This window comes from Scomber scombrus, chromosome 18 (assembly GCF_963691925.1).
Source record: "Scomber scombrus chromosome 18, fScoSco1.1, whole genome shotgun sequence".
NCBI lineage: Eukaryota > Metazoa > Chordata > Actinopteri > Scombriformes > Scombridae > Scomber > Scomber scombrus.
Window position 1 is genome coordinate 2,440,837 of NC_084987.1, and position 13,942 is coordinate 2,454,778.

Sequence of the window (13,942 nt, forward strand, 5' to 3'; positions counted from 1 at the left end):
AGTGGACTCAGTAGACTCAATAAAACCTGATAATGGGGGGGTGCGCGATGCGATCGTTGTCTGTCCGGGGGGGTGCGGTGCGATCGTGCTAATAAGCGGTAAAACAGAGCTATAAGGACGCTTTGCTCTCACACGCGCTGCATTTATAGTCACACAAACACATACACACGCCCAGTCACTCTCTAGTGCGCGCTCTTGCTCGTTTATTCCAGATTCTGGGAGATTACGTCTCATTTGCGAGCGTCGGGGAGCCGCTCAATATGCGGGACACTCCCGGAACTTCCGGGAGAGTTGGGATGTCCGTCTTTTAATTTCCCACAGACAAAACAGAAGTTTTTAAATGTCTTGTTTTGTCCTTGCAAGAAAGTTGTATTTGCAAGATCATGCAAGAGTCCATCTGGTCAGGCTTCAAGTTATGCACTTGTGTCAGAACCACCACCAGTGCTTCGGATCAAATGCATTAAATGGAAATATTCATGTATAGTATAAGTATAAATACCTCAAAAATGTACAGTATGTCACAGCCTGGCTCATAGGCTACGGCAAATATGGGAGACCAGACGGGTTTACCATTGAAGTAAAGTATGTTTATTTACAAGTAATGAAGGTAAAAAGGGAAAAAACGTGGAAGTCAGTAATCAGTAGTGAAAGCATGAATGGATGTGTGTATGTGCATCAGCAAACAAAAAGCAAAACAGCCGCGCTGTAGTGTGAGAGCCAGGCTTTATGCAGAACACACACTGGGTCCGGTTCATGAGGCAGATGACGACCTTCCGCCCTGCAAAACAAAGAGAAACCAGCAACCAAACCAAAAAACACAGGAGCCCCTATTGGAGCAGAGGTGTCGTCACAAATACTTGAGTTAATGTACTTAGTTACTTTCCACCACTTGCTGAAAAACAGTCAGCATTCATTAGTAGATTAGAGGAGCCGCCTTGTACACACATTATACACACACCTTTGTGTATATAATTAAATAAAATGATGGTTCAAAAGTAAACTGTACACCTTAATAGGAATTTGATCCGTGTTTTATTTGATGAGATACCGGATGGCACGTCCGGGTCCATTAAATTAACATATTTAATTTCACCTCAGTATGAGAATCTCTAGTGTGTTTTGTCCATTTATCGCTGCACTAATTTGTCCCCTCTCCGCTGCTGTAAGAAGCACCGGGAAGGAGGTGTGTGTGTGTGTGTGGGGGGGGGGGGCTCAGGCCTCCATGTGTGCTGCACATGTAGCGCAGCACAGGACAGACAGTTACTTTATGTGCAACAAAAGCTTTGTGAATAAAGAGCCTATTAGAGTAAGCATTTAACAAAGTAAGCCCCTTCACACACAAGCAAATGAAGAGTTAGTCTGTTGCGTTACTTCCACTGATTTGAATACATGACGGGGAAAGTTGCTACCTACACCCAGTTCATATATATTTCAATCTTTTTATTGAATTTTCAAACGCAGACAGTGTAACATACACTCATTTTAATAACAACATTGTACAACACATCAGAAAACATAGGACATGAAAATAAAATAACTTTACAACAGAGCAAAGAAAAAGAAAAATGACGATACAAAACAATAACAAAGTGTGTGTGTGGGGGGGGGGGGGGGGGGGGGGGGGGGGAGAGAGAGACCTACGTCTGCTGTTCAGGAGCGAATTTTTCTTCGAAATAACATAGAAAAATGGACGCCAAACCTTATCAAACCTTATGGTTGAGCCTCTTAATGAATATTTCAGCTTTTCTAACTTCAGAAACGACATAACATTGTGTACCCATTGGGAATGTGATGGTGGTTTAGCGGATTTCCACTTTAACAATAACAGCCTCCGTGCTAGTAATGACGAAAAGTCCACTGCTTCGCCCTGTGCCACTGACAATGAGATTTCTGTAGGGGCAACCCCAAATATTGCGATTGCTGGATCGAGTGGTTTCTCTTTCTCACAAATATATGTAAAAGTCTCAAAAATGGCAGTCCAGAATTGAACCGTGGCAGGGCAAGACCAAAGCATGTGACAAAGGGTGGCTTCATCCTGATGGCACCGGGAACAGATCGGGTCTGTTCCTGCGCACGTCATATTCACAAGACGTGCGCAGGAATGAAAAAGATCAGTGCACCTTAACAGAGGAGGATGTAACGATTGCTGAAGATTTGGTGTGGGTTTTGAAACCAGTGAAAGAATCTACAATGGCAATGTCGGAGGACAAGCAACCAACTCTGTCTATCATCGCCCCACTTCTCACCCTGCTGCAGGAGGCCTTGACACCCAGCCTCGAAGACTCCACCGTGGTGAGGGACTTGAAGGCTGCTGTAAAGAATAACTTGAGGACAAGGTATGCTAAGGTCTCTCTCTTTCTCTATCTGTGTGTGTTCCTCTCTCGTGCTAATGAAGATTTCTACTCTCTGTGTGTGTTCCTCTCTCGTGCTAATGAAGATATCCAAAACATGGGATTAGGATATTGGGAAATCATGCTTTTGTGTCCCTTTGTTGGACTTTGCGTTCTGCTACTCATCATCAGAGTGACCACTGACCCAAGAGTAGATTGTTGATACTCAGTTACACAAAAACACAAGCATGCATCACATTTGAAGGTTACAATGACAGAATTACATTGAGGTGGAAATTAAGGTGGAAATTAATAAAATACACAAACTTACCAGGTAAACAAACCAATATAGAGCTGCTGGGATGCAGAAGACCCTTATCCAACATCCCAGAGACGGAGGTCTGACTCGAAGGTGGACACCTGCTGGATGCATATAGTATTTTCAAGGCCCACTTTCTCCAGCAGGCCTGACTCCACAAAAGGCTGGGTGATGATGAAGATACTGCTGCCAGCTGTCACGATAACATTCACCAAGTTGAACCACTTCTTGAAGTGATGACCCAAGATTACCAAGCTGGGCTAGTAGATGAAAGAGGGGTCCCCATAGGGGAAGTCCGTGTTGCCCGGTGACCTGCAGGGGAATGAAACAACATACATCACTGTACAGCCTTTTCAGCACATTTGACTCTTAAGGGGCGTTCACACTAAACGCAATGTCGCCCAATCGTGCGTCGAGATTACATATAAAGTCAATGCATAAATGCGAATTCGCGCCGGGTGACACAATACACGCGATGCCGCGATAATCGCATCCATCGCTTGAGTTGAACATTTTGAACTTTTGCGGCGAATTCGCGTGACATAGCGTTAGCATAGCTGGCATTCCCTTATAACGTTTTGAAGAAAAAAAAATAGCTGGCTTTCCCGGCATAAAGTTACTGGTTTACTAGATTCAGCTACGCCATGGAGTTCTTCCATATGCCCTCCTGTATCAAGATGCTGGTAGAACGTTACTTCAGCGACCTGCAGATGAGCTTTGCTCTTCAAGACTTCACCACCGGGTGGCAGCGGCTAGAGGTAAATAAAGTTGTTGACTCGTCCTGTTCATTTGACATGTTTTGGTTTTTTGGGGTTTTTTAAAGATATTTTTCAGACACAGACAACTTCATTTGACAGTTGATAAACCCAAACCGGTAACACTTTACTTGAAGGTATCATCATAAGAGTGACATGATACTGTCATAACTGTTACATGACAAAGTATGAACGTGTCATAAACATTATGTCAATGTCATAAATCTTTATGACTGTTATCATTAAGTTTCATTCGGTTTTTGTAATGACAAGTTGACATTGTTTGGGATGTCCTTATTATAACAACTTGACATTAATCAAAGTGACATTATCAGAAAATGCATAATGCATACCCTGCTTTATCGTAAAATATAAAATCAGGGAGGCCATAATTTCACAAATGAACATCATACTGCATTGAAGAAGGCTTTAAACTAGCAATTGAGACCATAAACACATTTTGAAAACGTTTACTGAGGTTAGAAATCAAGTGAAAAGTTGGTGAATTCTCCATTGACTTGTATAGAGACGGAAGTCCTTTTGACACCAAAACGGTCGCCCCCCTGGTGGCCTTTTAATAGAATGCTTATTCTAGCATTTTAGATAATTGTTACCTAAGAAACAAATGCAATTAATAAAAAAGGCATTCTACTGCTATGTAACTATCAACTTACATACAGACTAATCGCAACATCTGTGTTCACACAAATATTTCATAAACATGTAAGAAAATCCAGTCAGGAGCAAGAACATGGTAGTGATATGAAATAACATGTGCTTGGTCTATTATTATTTATAATCTACAATAACAATGTTTTTATTCCAACACAGACATACATGTTTATGAAGATGATGCAATACAGCCTACCTTTAATGTTATTCAGACATCTCAGAACCTCAACACCATTGTGCAATTGACCATCATGTTGTTTGACTGTGGTGATATTCTGTGATTCTCCTCACTAGCAACAAGAAGAGAACTATCTTCTATCGTTATTGTTTATAAAGGTCTAATAAAAAAACTGGCTCTGTATATAATTTTCCCCCCAAATTTAACATGAATGTCAGACCGGATCAAGGACTGGTTAACTCTCAATACCCCACGAGAAAATACTGAACTTGGGAAGACTGCCTTCAGCTCCTTGCAACATATAAATTGAATGAACTTCAAATGAGATTAGAGGCCCTATCTTATGGCTGGCATACAGTGGGGCCAGGTGCAACAAAGTTAGTTTACTAGTTTAAGGCTGACGCAGTTGTCGTTTTCCCATCCAGCACCCACCTCGTTGGCACATTGCTATTGAGGCAGTGGAAAGCGATTGCACGATCAACCAACAAAAAGTTAGTCTGTACATTGGAGAGTACTGCTGCGGTTAGTCCTATGAGGGGTTATAACTCAATTAAAACAGATGATGTCATGCTTCCTTGAGGAGGTCCTGTTTTTCCTTTGTACTTTGTTGAGTGAGTCATTTATTTCAATTTAGTTGATATTCCAACTTGTGTTTACTTTCCTTGTAAAGTTGTGCCTGCTAAATCTCTTGATGTACTGAATGAGTTTGATGAAGAGTTAGTCATTCTTTTTCCATTCATGATAATGTGACTGAATTTATTTTGTAAATGTATTTTCTTTTAATTGTAGAAATAGAAACCATTGAAAAATTTGCTCTGACTTAAGTTAAGGATAATAAATACCTTGAAATGTAATCTCTTGACTGCTTCTCCTGTGTGCATATGTATTATATCAAGTCTAGTGCATTCTTATAAAAGAAATTGTAGTAGGACATTTTTGCTTCTATTCTGTTTAGTGTTATGTCTGGTATCAATCTCCATCTGTTAAGATCTTGTCTTATTTGACTTTATGTTACGGATACTGGGTTGCAGCATCAATGGACAGTTGTGTGTATAGCTGAAATAGAAGAAAACAAAAGATGACACGGGAGACGTAGCTTGTCCTCGCTGAATCCTCCTCAGATATGAAGGAAGACATCTGGATGCAGGCAAACCACAGTCTCACAGTGCCTCCTACTGGCAGGAATGTGGCGACTGCATCTGGCTTTCTATTATCTGTGCCAAAAATAAACCTTTTTACAGCAAAACAAAATGTATCTATAATGTACTATTTATAAAGCTTTTAACCAACTAATTTTATAATATTGGTGTGCTAATCAAACAGGCCCAAAAACTGCTTGACACAGTGAAAACTCGGCCAGTGTTCATATAGTGGCGTAGTTAGTGAATGCTAAACGGATCTCAGATACCTTTCTAAGTTGTGCGTAGATAACTTCGGGTGGATATTTGGAGCATTGCTTATACTGTGAAGCTGACAACAGTGCTGTTATAGTGAACAAAAAACAAAATATGTCAAATAAAAAGACGAGTCAACAACTTAAGAGAGTATGTTTGAGTGTGTTTGGCCTGTGAAATATGCGATCTAATGGTGTTAGAAAGGCCAACCTCTTATTTTATTAATAATTTTGAGGCAGTTATTATTTGTAAAACATGGTGTTATGATGGCCAAGACTTATTTTATTTGTTGATATATTATTTTTACACAACATCCCAGGCATTGCTGAGGAGTAACCCAAAAGCAATGTGACTAGTAGTGTAATTGATTATTTTCCATAATGCGTAATAAATTTATATTTTTTGAGTAACCACCCCAACACTGGTTATTAAGCCTGTGAAAAAATTGATGGATATCTGGTAAACCCAAAGTGAAAAAACTTGGTCAAGAGACCAGGATGTCTTATGCAAGAACATTTATTGAAGCTTAATTGAGAACAGAGAGTTACAGTACAAGAAGTACAAGAGAAAACATTGCAATCAGAACAGAGTGTCCTTTTAGTGAGGGGGGCAGAAGTGAGGGGAATCCAAAATAGCCTGTGTCAGAAACAGGCTGAACTGAGGGGCTGCATAAAGGGCCAGTATAAGCACTGTGAATCATGCAAAGCTACTCTAGAAAATGGAAACAAAAATTGTAGAGCTGAAAATGAGCATAATTGGTCCCCTTAAAGAACTCTTCCATTTTTCTTTTACTTGCAAGGCTGAGCATTGGGAAGAGGGACACAGCGATCTACAATAGACCTGAAATCTACAACATTGACACCATTGAATGTCCCAGTGGTGGTCGTCGATTTGACTTGCCCGTTTTTGTATGTGCGGGTGAGGCGTGCTGTGTATGGGATTTTTGTTGTGTACCTATGTCCCATAATTTTGACACTACAGGAGTGGTTCGGTGGGACAGTTACCGACACATCGACAGCAAGATTTTTCGACACACTTATGCTGCTCCCTTTGGAGATATCCTTTGTTACCGAAGCACTGACCTCAATACCTGTCTCGCCAACAAATGGGATTTTGCCAGTGAAGCTGGTTGTGACACCAACTGAGATGGAGGTGGTACTGTCCCACCTTTTCTCTTCAGAATACTCCTTTGAGAGATGAACTGTTTTGGAAACTGTTCTACACTGATAATTGCTAGTGGAAGCCTTGGTCATGACCTCTGGAGGATGACTAATTTTTTTAGCTGCTTTAAAGTTGTACTTGACATCAGAAATGCGGTCTGACTTAACTCTTCTGGTCATGACCAGGACATCGTAATGCCTGTACTTGTACTCCCAACCTCTCCAGGGGAGATAGAAGGACTTATTTCTGACATCCACCTTCCCAAGACCATACTTGTTCTTCCCAACAAATATGTTAACATTACGGCAGGTCCTGATCGCATCCTTAGGCACTGAACCAGAGGAACCGGACTTATACTCAAAAATCTCAAAATTGTCTTTGTTCACCAGGAGATAAAAGTTAGTGCATGTATGTTCTTTGAAACCATACGCATATTTGCAAGTATTGCTTCCTGCCGCATGAAAACCTGCTGCACAACGACAATGGCAAATATAGTCACGACGATGTGTGTACCAGTTGCCATAATACACAGTTCCAGCAGGGAGACGACTACCAGAACGCCTGTACACCCATCTCAAGTTGGAGTTTGGAATCGGGTTATAGTAACTGGCCGCTCTCTTCTGTCTCAAGGTAGGAGAAGACAGAGGAAATTCATCTGTTAGCATTGTTCTGTCCGAGGTGATGTCAGTGGTCCTGTCCTCTGGTGCTGGGTCCAGTATGGAGACTGTAGAAAAAGAAAGGGAAAAGACACAGTCATGATATGTTAGTGTCATGGGTCTGCTGGATTTTGTTAAATGTTAAATGTGGATTACAATCATTTATTGATGTGGCAGAGCTCATTTTCTTTGGATATTGTTTGGAATGTGTAGTTGTTGTGTGTGCTCATGTTTGATTATTGTGAACATTATAAACAAAATAGATAGGCAACAAATTTACTATTAAGATGTTGATATTTTTAGGGGGAGTTCCTACTGGATAACAGTTGATCTCAATTGTTTTGACTCAGTCAGCAAATGTGTTTCCTCATTCTCTAAACATTGCCTCAAAACCCAAGACCATTGACAGAAAGACTACAGAACTATATAATTTCTCATAGTGATAAGGGTTCCAGATGCTGTGAATGGAGGGAGAAGTGGGTACTGTAAAAGGTGTCTGTGTGTGTGGTGGTGTGGCAGGGGGGAGAAGGGCAAACAGAGGATGAGGAGGTAGAGGAGGATGAAGAGGGAAGAAGGAAAATGGAGGGGAAGAACTGAATATTTCAAATGAGATCTGGGCTATTATTGTAGAACACATAGTGAACCATGGCCATAGTGTGGCTGAAGCTAGTCGTATAGTGCAGCCTTAGCAGAGCTGATCGACTGTGGCGAAGATAAGTCGGACGTTCAGGAATGAGAACAGGTGAGCCTGGCTCTGACAGCAAATACCAACAACAATGTAATAACCTGTCTATGCATCAACATGTTTAAAATGTCACAGCTGACAGAGGAAATAGAAGTAGACATATACATAGAAGCAGACTTACCATTTGGTTGTGAATGAGACTCTGAAAAGCAGAAAACAAACAGCTCTTGAAACAATAATTCAGCATTTATATTCATTGGTACATTATATGATTTATTGAAACCTGATCTGTCCAAGGGAAGTCGTTTGTGGTCATCACTAATTCAAAGTGTCAATCTCAAAGATCTTTTCATTTAAATAAATTTCTAATAAATCACCATCTGTTACCAAAGGAGGCAGAACAATGGTGATGGACCCTGAGGCCCACTGATGAAAGCCCTTGCTTTATCAGTATTATAGTACCCTTACCTGCGCTCAGTAGAGCCAGCAGAGCTGCCACGCAGATCGCTTTGTAGAGAGCCATCACTGTGCAGCAAGTTAATATCATCAGATCTGCTCCGGCATAAATACCTTTCCTCTGTCGTTCCTCCCTCACACACAAACACACCTCCCTCTACCTGCCCAACAACACGCCCAACACCTTCCGGAAAATCATCTGCTCTACCTAGTTAACATGTCAAGAAGCATCATCTCAACCCTGCACAAGAACCAAAAAATGCAATTGTCACATTTATTCCAGTACAATTGTGAGGTAGGGTTTAATCCCGGGAAACGGGATTCCCAAGAAATCCAATCAAAACCATAATATTATTAGTTAAAATGTTATTTAAAGATAAAAACACATAGCTTTGAAATATATTCATTAAAATGTAGGCAGACAGTTTGCTTTCATAAAACATGCACACGTGTGTCTTGCGTGCTGTAAAACACAACACAGCCTGCATCAATTAACACAGCGCACTGATTAAAAAGCACAAGCATGTTCTTCTTCTTGCCTATGTGGTATGCAGAGGTGGCAAAAGTACTACAGATAGATAAAAGTCTGGTAAAAGTAGAAATACTAATTCAACTCCTTTACTCAAGTAAAAGTAAGAAAGTACAGGCTCTGAAATGTACTTAAGTACAAGAGTGAAAAGTAAAAAGAAGTTAGTTTTGTTAAGTTTTCAACCTTGTTGCCGAGCATAAGAACTATAATATAATTATTGGTGGGGACTTTAACTGCTATTTCGACCCCCAACTGTACAGATCTTCTTCTAGAGCAGCCCAACCATTAAAAACGGTCCCAGTCCTTATTAACCTTGTGAAATCACTGGGCTTAGTTGACATCTGGAGACTACAGCACCCCTTGGAGAAGCAATATTCCTTTTTTTCTCCTTTACATGGTAGCTTTTCCAGAATTGATTACTTTTTAGTTGATTCTAAACTACTATCAAACAAATCAAGTCCAACATATCATGGTATTCTAATTTCTTATCATGCCTCTCTCTCAATGAAAATGTATTTTAATCTTCATTCACGTCAATATAATTGGAAATTTAACCCCTCTCGAAAGATAAATCTTTTTGTGAATACGTTTCATCCAAGATCTCAGATTTTTTGCTGGTCAATGATAATGGCGCGGTTTCAGACTCAACCCTTTGGGAGTCTTTCAAAGCAGTAATGAGAGGTCACATCATCTCGTACCAGTCTTCTAGTAAGAGAGCCAGGATGAGGCGTCTCATCACAGCAGAGGAGAGGAGACAGAGTAGTGGAGCCATAAATGAACGAAAAAACACACTAGATACTCTCATACTGAGCTGAAATTAATGTTATTTTAATGGACCCGGACGTGCCATCCGGTATCTCATCATTAAAACACGGATCAATCTATTAAGGCGTGTACAGTTTACTTTTAAACCATCATTTTATATCATTATATACACAAAGGTATTTATATAATGTGTGTATAAGGCGGCTCCTCTAACTGGATGTTTGATAACAGATCACATACTAATGATCAGTGGTGGAAAGTAACTACGTACAAGTACTCGGGTACTCAAGTACTGTACTAAAGAACAATTTTGAAGAACTTTACTTGAGCATTTCCATGTGATACTACTTTATACTTCCACTCCACTACATCTCAGAGGGAAATATTGTACTTTCTACTCCACTGCATTTATTTGACAGCTTTAGTTACTTTTCAGATGAAGATTTGACACAATGGATAATATATCAAGCTTTTAAAATACAACACATTGTTAAAGATGAAACCAAAAAGCTTTTCAGAGCCTGTATTTTCTTACTTTTACTTGAGTAAAGGAGTTGAATTAGTACTTCTACTTTTACCAGACTTTTATCTATCTGTAGTACTTTTGCCACCTCTGCATACCACATAGGCAAGAAGAAGAACATGCTTGTGCTTTTTAATCAGTGCGTTGTGTTAATTGATGCAGGCTGTGTTGTGTTTTACAGCACGCCAAACACACCTGTACATGTTTTATGAGAGCAAACTGTCTGCCTACATTTTAATGAATATATTTCAAAGCTATGTGTGTTTTTTAAAAATAATATTTTAAATAATAATATTATGGTTTTGATTGGATTTCTTGGGAATCCCGTTTCCCAGGATTAAACCCTACCTCACAATTGTACTGGAATAAATGTGACAATTGGATTTTTTGGTTCTTGTGCAGGGTTGAGATGACGCTACTTGACATGTTAACTAGGTAGAGCAGATGATTTGCCGGAAGGTGTTGGGCGTGTTGTTGGGCAGGTAGCGGGAGTTGTGTTTGTGTGTGAGGGAGGAACGACAGAGGAAAGGTATTTATGCCGGAGCAGATCTGATGATATTAACTTGCTGCACAGTGATGGCTCTCTACAAAGCGATCTGCGTGGCAGCTCTGCTGGCTCTACTGAGCGCAGGTAAGGGTACTATAATACTGATAAAGCAAGGGCTTTCATCAGTGGGCCTCAGGGTCCATCACCATTGTTCTGCCTCCTTTGGTAACAGATGGTGATTTATTAGAAATTTATTTAAATGAAAAGATCTTTGAGATTGACACTTTGAATTAGTGATGACCACAAACGACTTCCCTTGGACAGATCAGGTTTCAATAAATCATATAATGTACAAGTGAATATAAATGCTGAATTATTGTTTCAAGAGCTGTTTGTTTTCTGTTTTTCAGAGTCTCATTCAAAACCAAATGGTAAGTCTGCTTCTATGTATATGTCTACTTCTATTTCCTCTGTCAGCTGTGACATTTTAAACATGTTGATGCATAGACAGGTTATTACATTGTTGTTGGTATTTGCTGTCAGAGCCAGGCTCACCTGTTCTCATTCCTGAACGTCCGACTTATCTTCGCCACAGTCGATCAGCTCTGCTAAGGCTGCACTCTACGACTAGCTTCAGCCACACTATGGCCATGGTTCACTATGTGTTCTACAATAATAGCCCAGATCTCATTTGAAATATTCAGTTCTTCCCCTCCATTTTCCCCCTTCCCTCTTCCCTCTTCATCCTCCTCTACCTCCTCATCCTCTGTTTGCCCTTCTCCCCCCTGCCACACCACCACACACACAGACACCTTTTACAGTACCCGCTTCTCCCTCCATTCACAGCATCTGGAACCCTTATCACTATGAGAAATTATATAGTTCTGTAGACTTTCTGTCAATGGTCTTGGGTTTTGAGGCAATGTTTAGAGAATGAGGAAACACATTTGCTGACTGAGTCAAAACAATTGAGATCAACTGTTATCCAGTAGGAACTCCCCCTAAAAATATCAACATCTTAATAGTAAATTTGTTGCCTATCTATTTTGTTTATAATGTTCACAATAATCAAACATGAGCACACACAACAACTACACATTCCAAACAATATCCAAAGAAAATGAGCTCTGCCACATCAATAAATGATTGTAATCCACATTTAACATTTAACAAAATCCAGCAGACCCATGACACTAACATATCATGACTGTGTCTTTTCCCTTTCTTTTTCTACAGTCTCCATACTGGACCCAGCACCAGAGGACAGGACCACTGACATCACCTCGGACAGAACAATGCTAACAGATGAATTTCCTCTGTCTTCTCCTACCTTGAGACAGAAGAGAGCGGCCAGTTACTATAACCCGATTCCAAACTCCAACTTGAGATGGGTGTACAGGCGTTCTGGTAGTCGCCTCCCTGCTGGAACTGTGTATTATGGCAACTGGTACACACATCGTCGTGACTATATTTGTCATTGTCGTTGTGCAGCAGGTTTTCATGCGGCAGGAAGCAATACGTGCAAATACGCGTATGGTTTCAAAGAACATACATGCACTAACTTTTATCTCCTGGTGAACAAAGACAATTTTGAGATTTTTGAGTATAAGTCCGGTTCCTCTGGTTCAGTGCCTAAGGATGCAATCAGGACCTGCCGTAATGTTAACATATTTGTTGGGAAGAACAAGTATGGTCTTGGGAAGGTGGATGTCAGGAATAAGTCCTTCTATCTCCCCTGGAGAGGTTGGGAGTACAAGTACAGGCATTACGATGTCCTGGTCATGACCAGAAGAGTTAAGTCAGACCGCATTTCTGATGTCAAGTACAACTTTAAAGCAGCTAAAAAAATTAGTCATCCTCCAGAGGTCATGACCAAGGCTTCCAGTAGCAATTATCAGTGTAGAACAGTTTCCAAAACAGTTCATCTCTCAAAGGAGTATTCAGAAGAGAAAAGGTGGGACAGTACCACCTCCATCTCAGTTGGTGTCACAGCCAGCTTCACTGGCAAAATCCCATTTGTTGGCGAGACAGGTATTGAGGTCAGTACTGAGGTCACAAAAGATATCTCCAAAGGGAGCAGCATAAGTGTGTCGAAAAATCTTGCTGTCGATGTGTCGGTAACTGTCCCACCGAACCACTCCTGCAGTGTCAAAATTATGGGACATAGGTACACAACAAAAATCCCATACACAGCACGCCTCACCCGCACATACAAAAACGGGCAAGTCAAATCGACAACCACAACTGGGACATTCAATGGTGTCAATGTTGTAGATTTCAGGTCTGTTGTAGATCGCTGTGTCCCTCTTCCCAATGCTCAACCTTGCAAGTAAAAGAAAAATGGAAGAGGTCTTTAAGGGGACCAATTATGCTCATTTTCAGCTTTACTTTTTTTGTTTCCACTTTCTAGAGTAGCTTTGCATGATTCACAGTGCTTATACTGGCCCTTTATGCAGCCCCTCAGTTCAGCCTGTTTCTGACACAGGCTATTTTGGATTCCCCTCACTTCTGCCCCGCTCACTAAAAGGACACTCTGTTCTGATTGGAATGTTTTCTATTGTACTTCTTGTACTGTAACTCTCTGTTCTCATTAAGCTTCAATAAATGTTCCTGCATAAGACATCCTGGTCTCTTGACATGTTTTTTTACTTTGGGTTAACCAGCTATCCATCAATTTTTTCACAGGCTTAATAACCAGTGTTGGGGTCATTTCTCAAAAATGTAATGTATACTCTTAATGCATTACTTTACTCAATTACTCCATGTGGAAAATAATCAATTACACTACTAGATACATTGCTTTTGGGTTACTCCTTATCAATGCCTGGGATGTCGTGTTAAAATAATGTATCAACAAATAAAACAATATGAGTCTTGGCCATCATAACACCATGTTTTACAAATAATAACTGCCTCAAAATTATTAATAAAATAAGAGGTTGGCCTTTCTAACACCATTAGACCGCATATTTCACGGGCCAAACACACTCAAACATAGTCATTTAAGTTGTTGACTCGTCCTGTTCATTTGA

At 40.4% G+C, this 13,942-nt stretch overlaps 2 protein-coding genes across 2 annotated transcripts; one reads left to right on the top strand and one right to left on the bottom strand.

The window, feature by feature from the left end:
• Positions 1 to 2,705: 2,705 nt before the first annotated feature.
• Positions 2,706 to 8,673, bottom strand: LOC133999237 (natterin-3-like). The gene is made up of 3 exons (XM_062438425.1): positions 8,619 to 8,673; positions 6,719 to 7,533; positions 2,706 to 2,909 (listed from the first exon to the last, which is right to left on the bottom strand). Exons 1-3 carry the CDS (start codon positions 8,671 to 8,673, stop codon positions 2,706 to 2,708), a joined length of 1,074 nt encoding a protein of 357 aa, XP_062294409.1.
• Positions 8,674 to 10,999: 2,326 nt separating this feature from the next.
• On the top strand, positions 11,000 to 13,243 carry LOC133999238 (natterin-3-like). Its single transcript, XM_062438426.1, has 2 exons — positions 11,000 to 11,054; positions 12,147 to 13,243. Exons 1-2 carry the CDS (start codon positions 11,000 to 11,002, stop codon positions 13,241 to 13,243), a joined length of 1,152 nt encoding a protein of 383 aa, XP_062294410.1.
• The last annotated feature ends 699 nt before the right edge of the window (positions 13,244 to 13,942 follow it).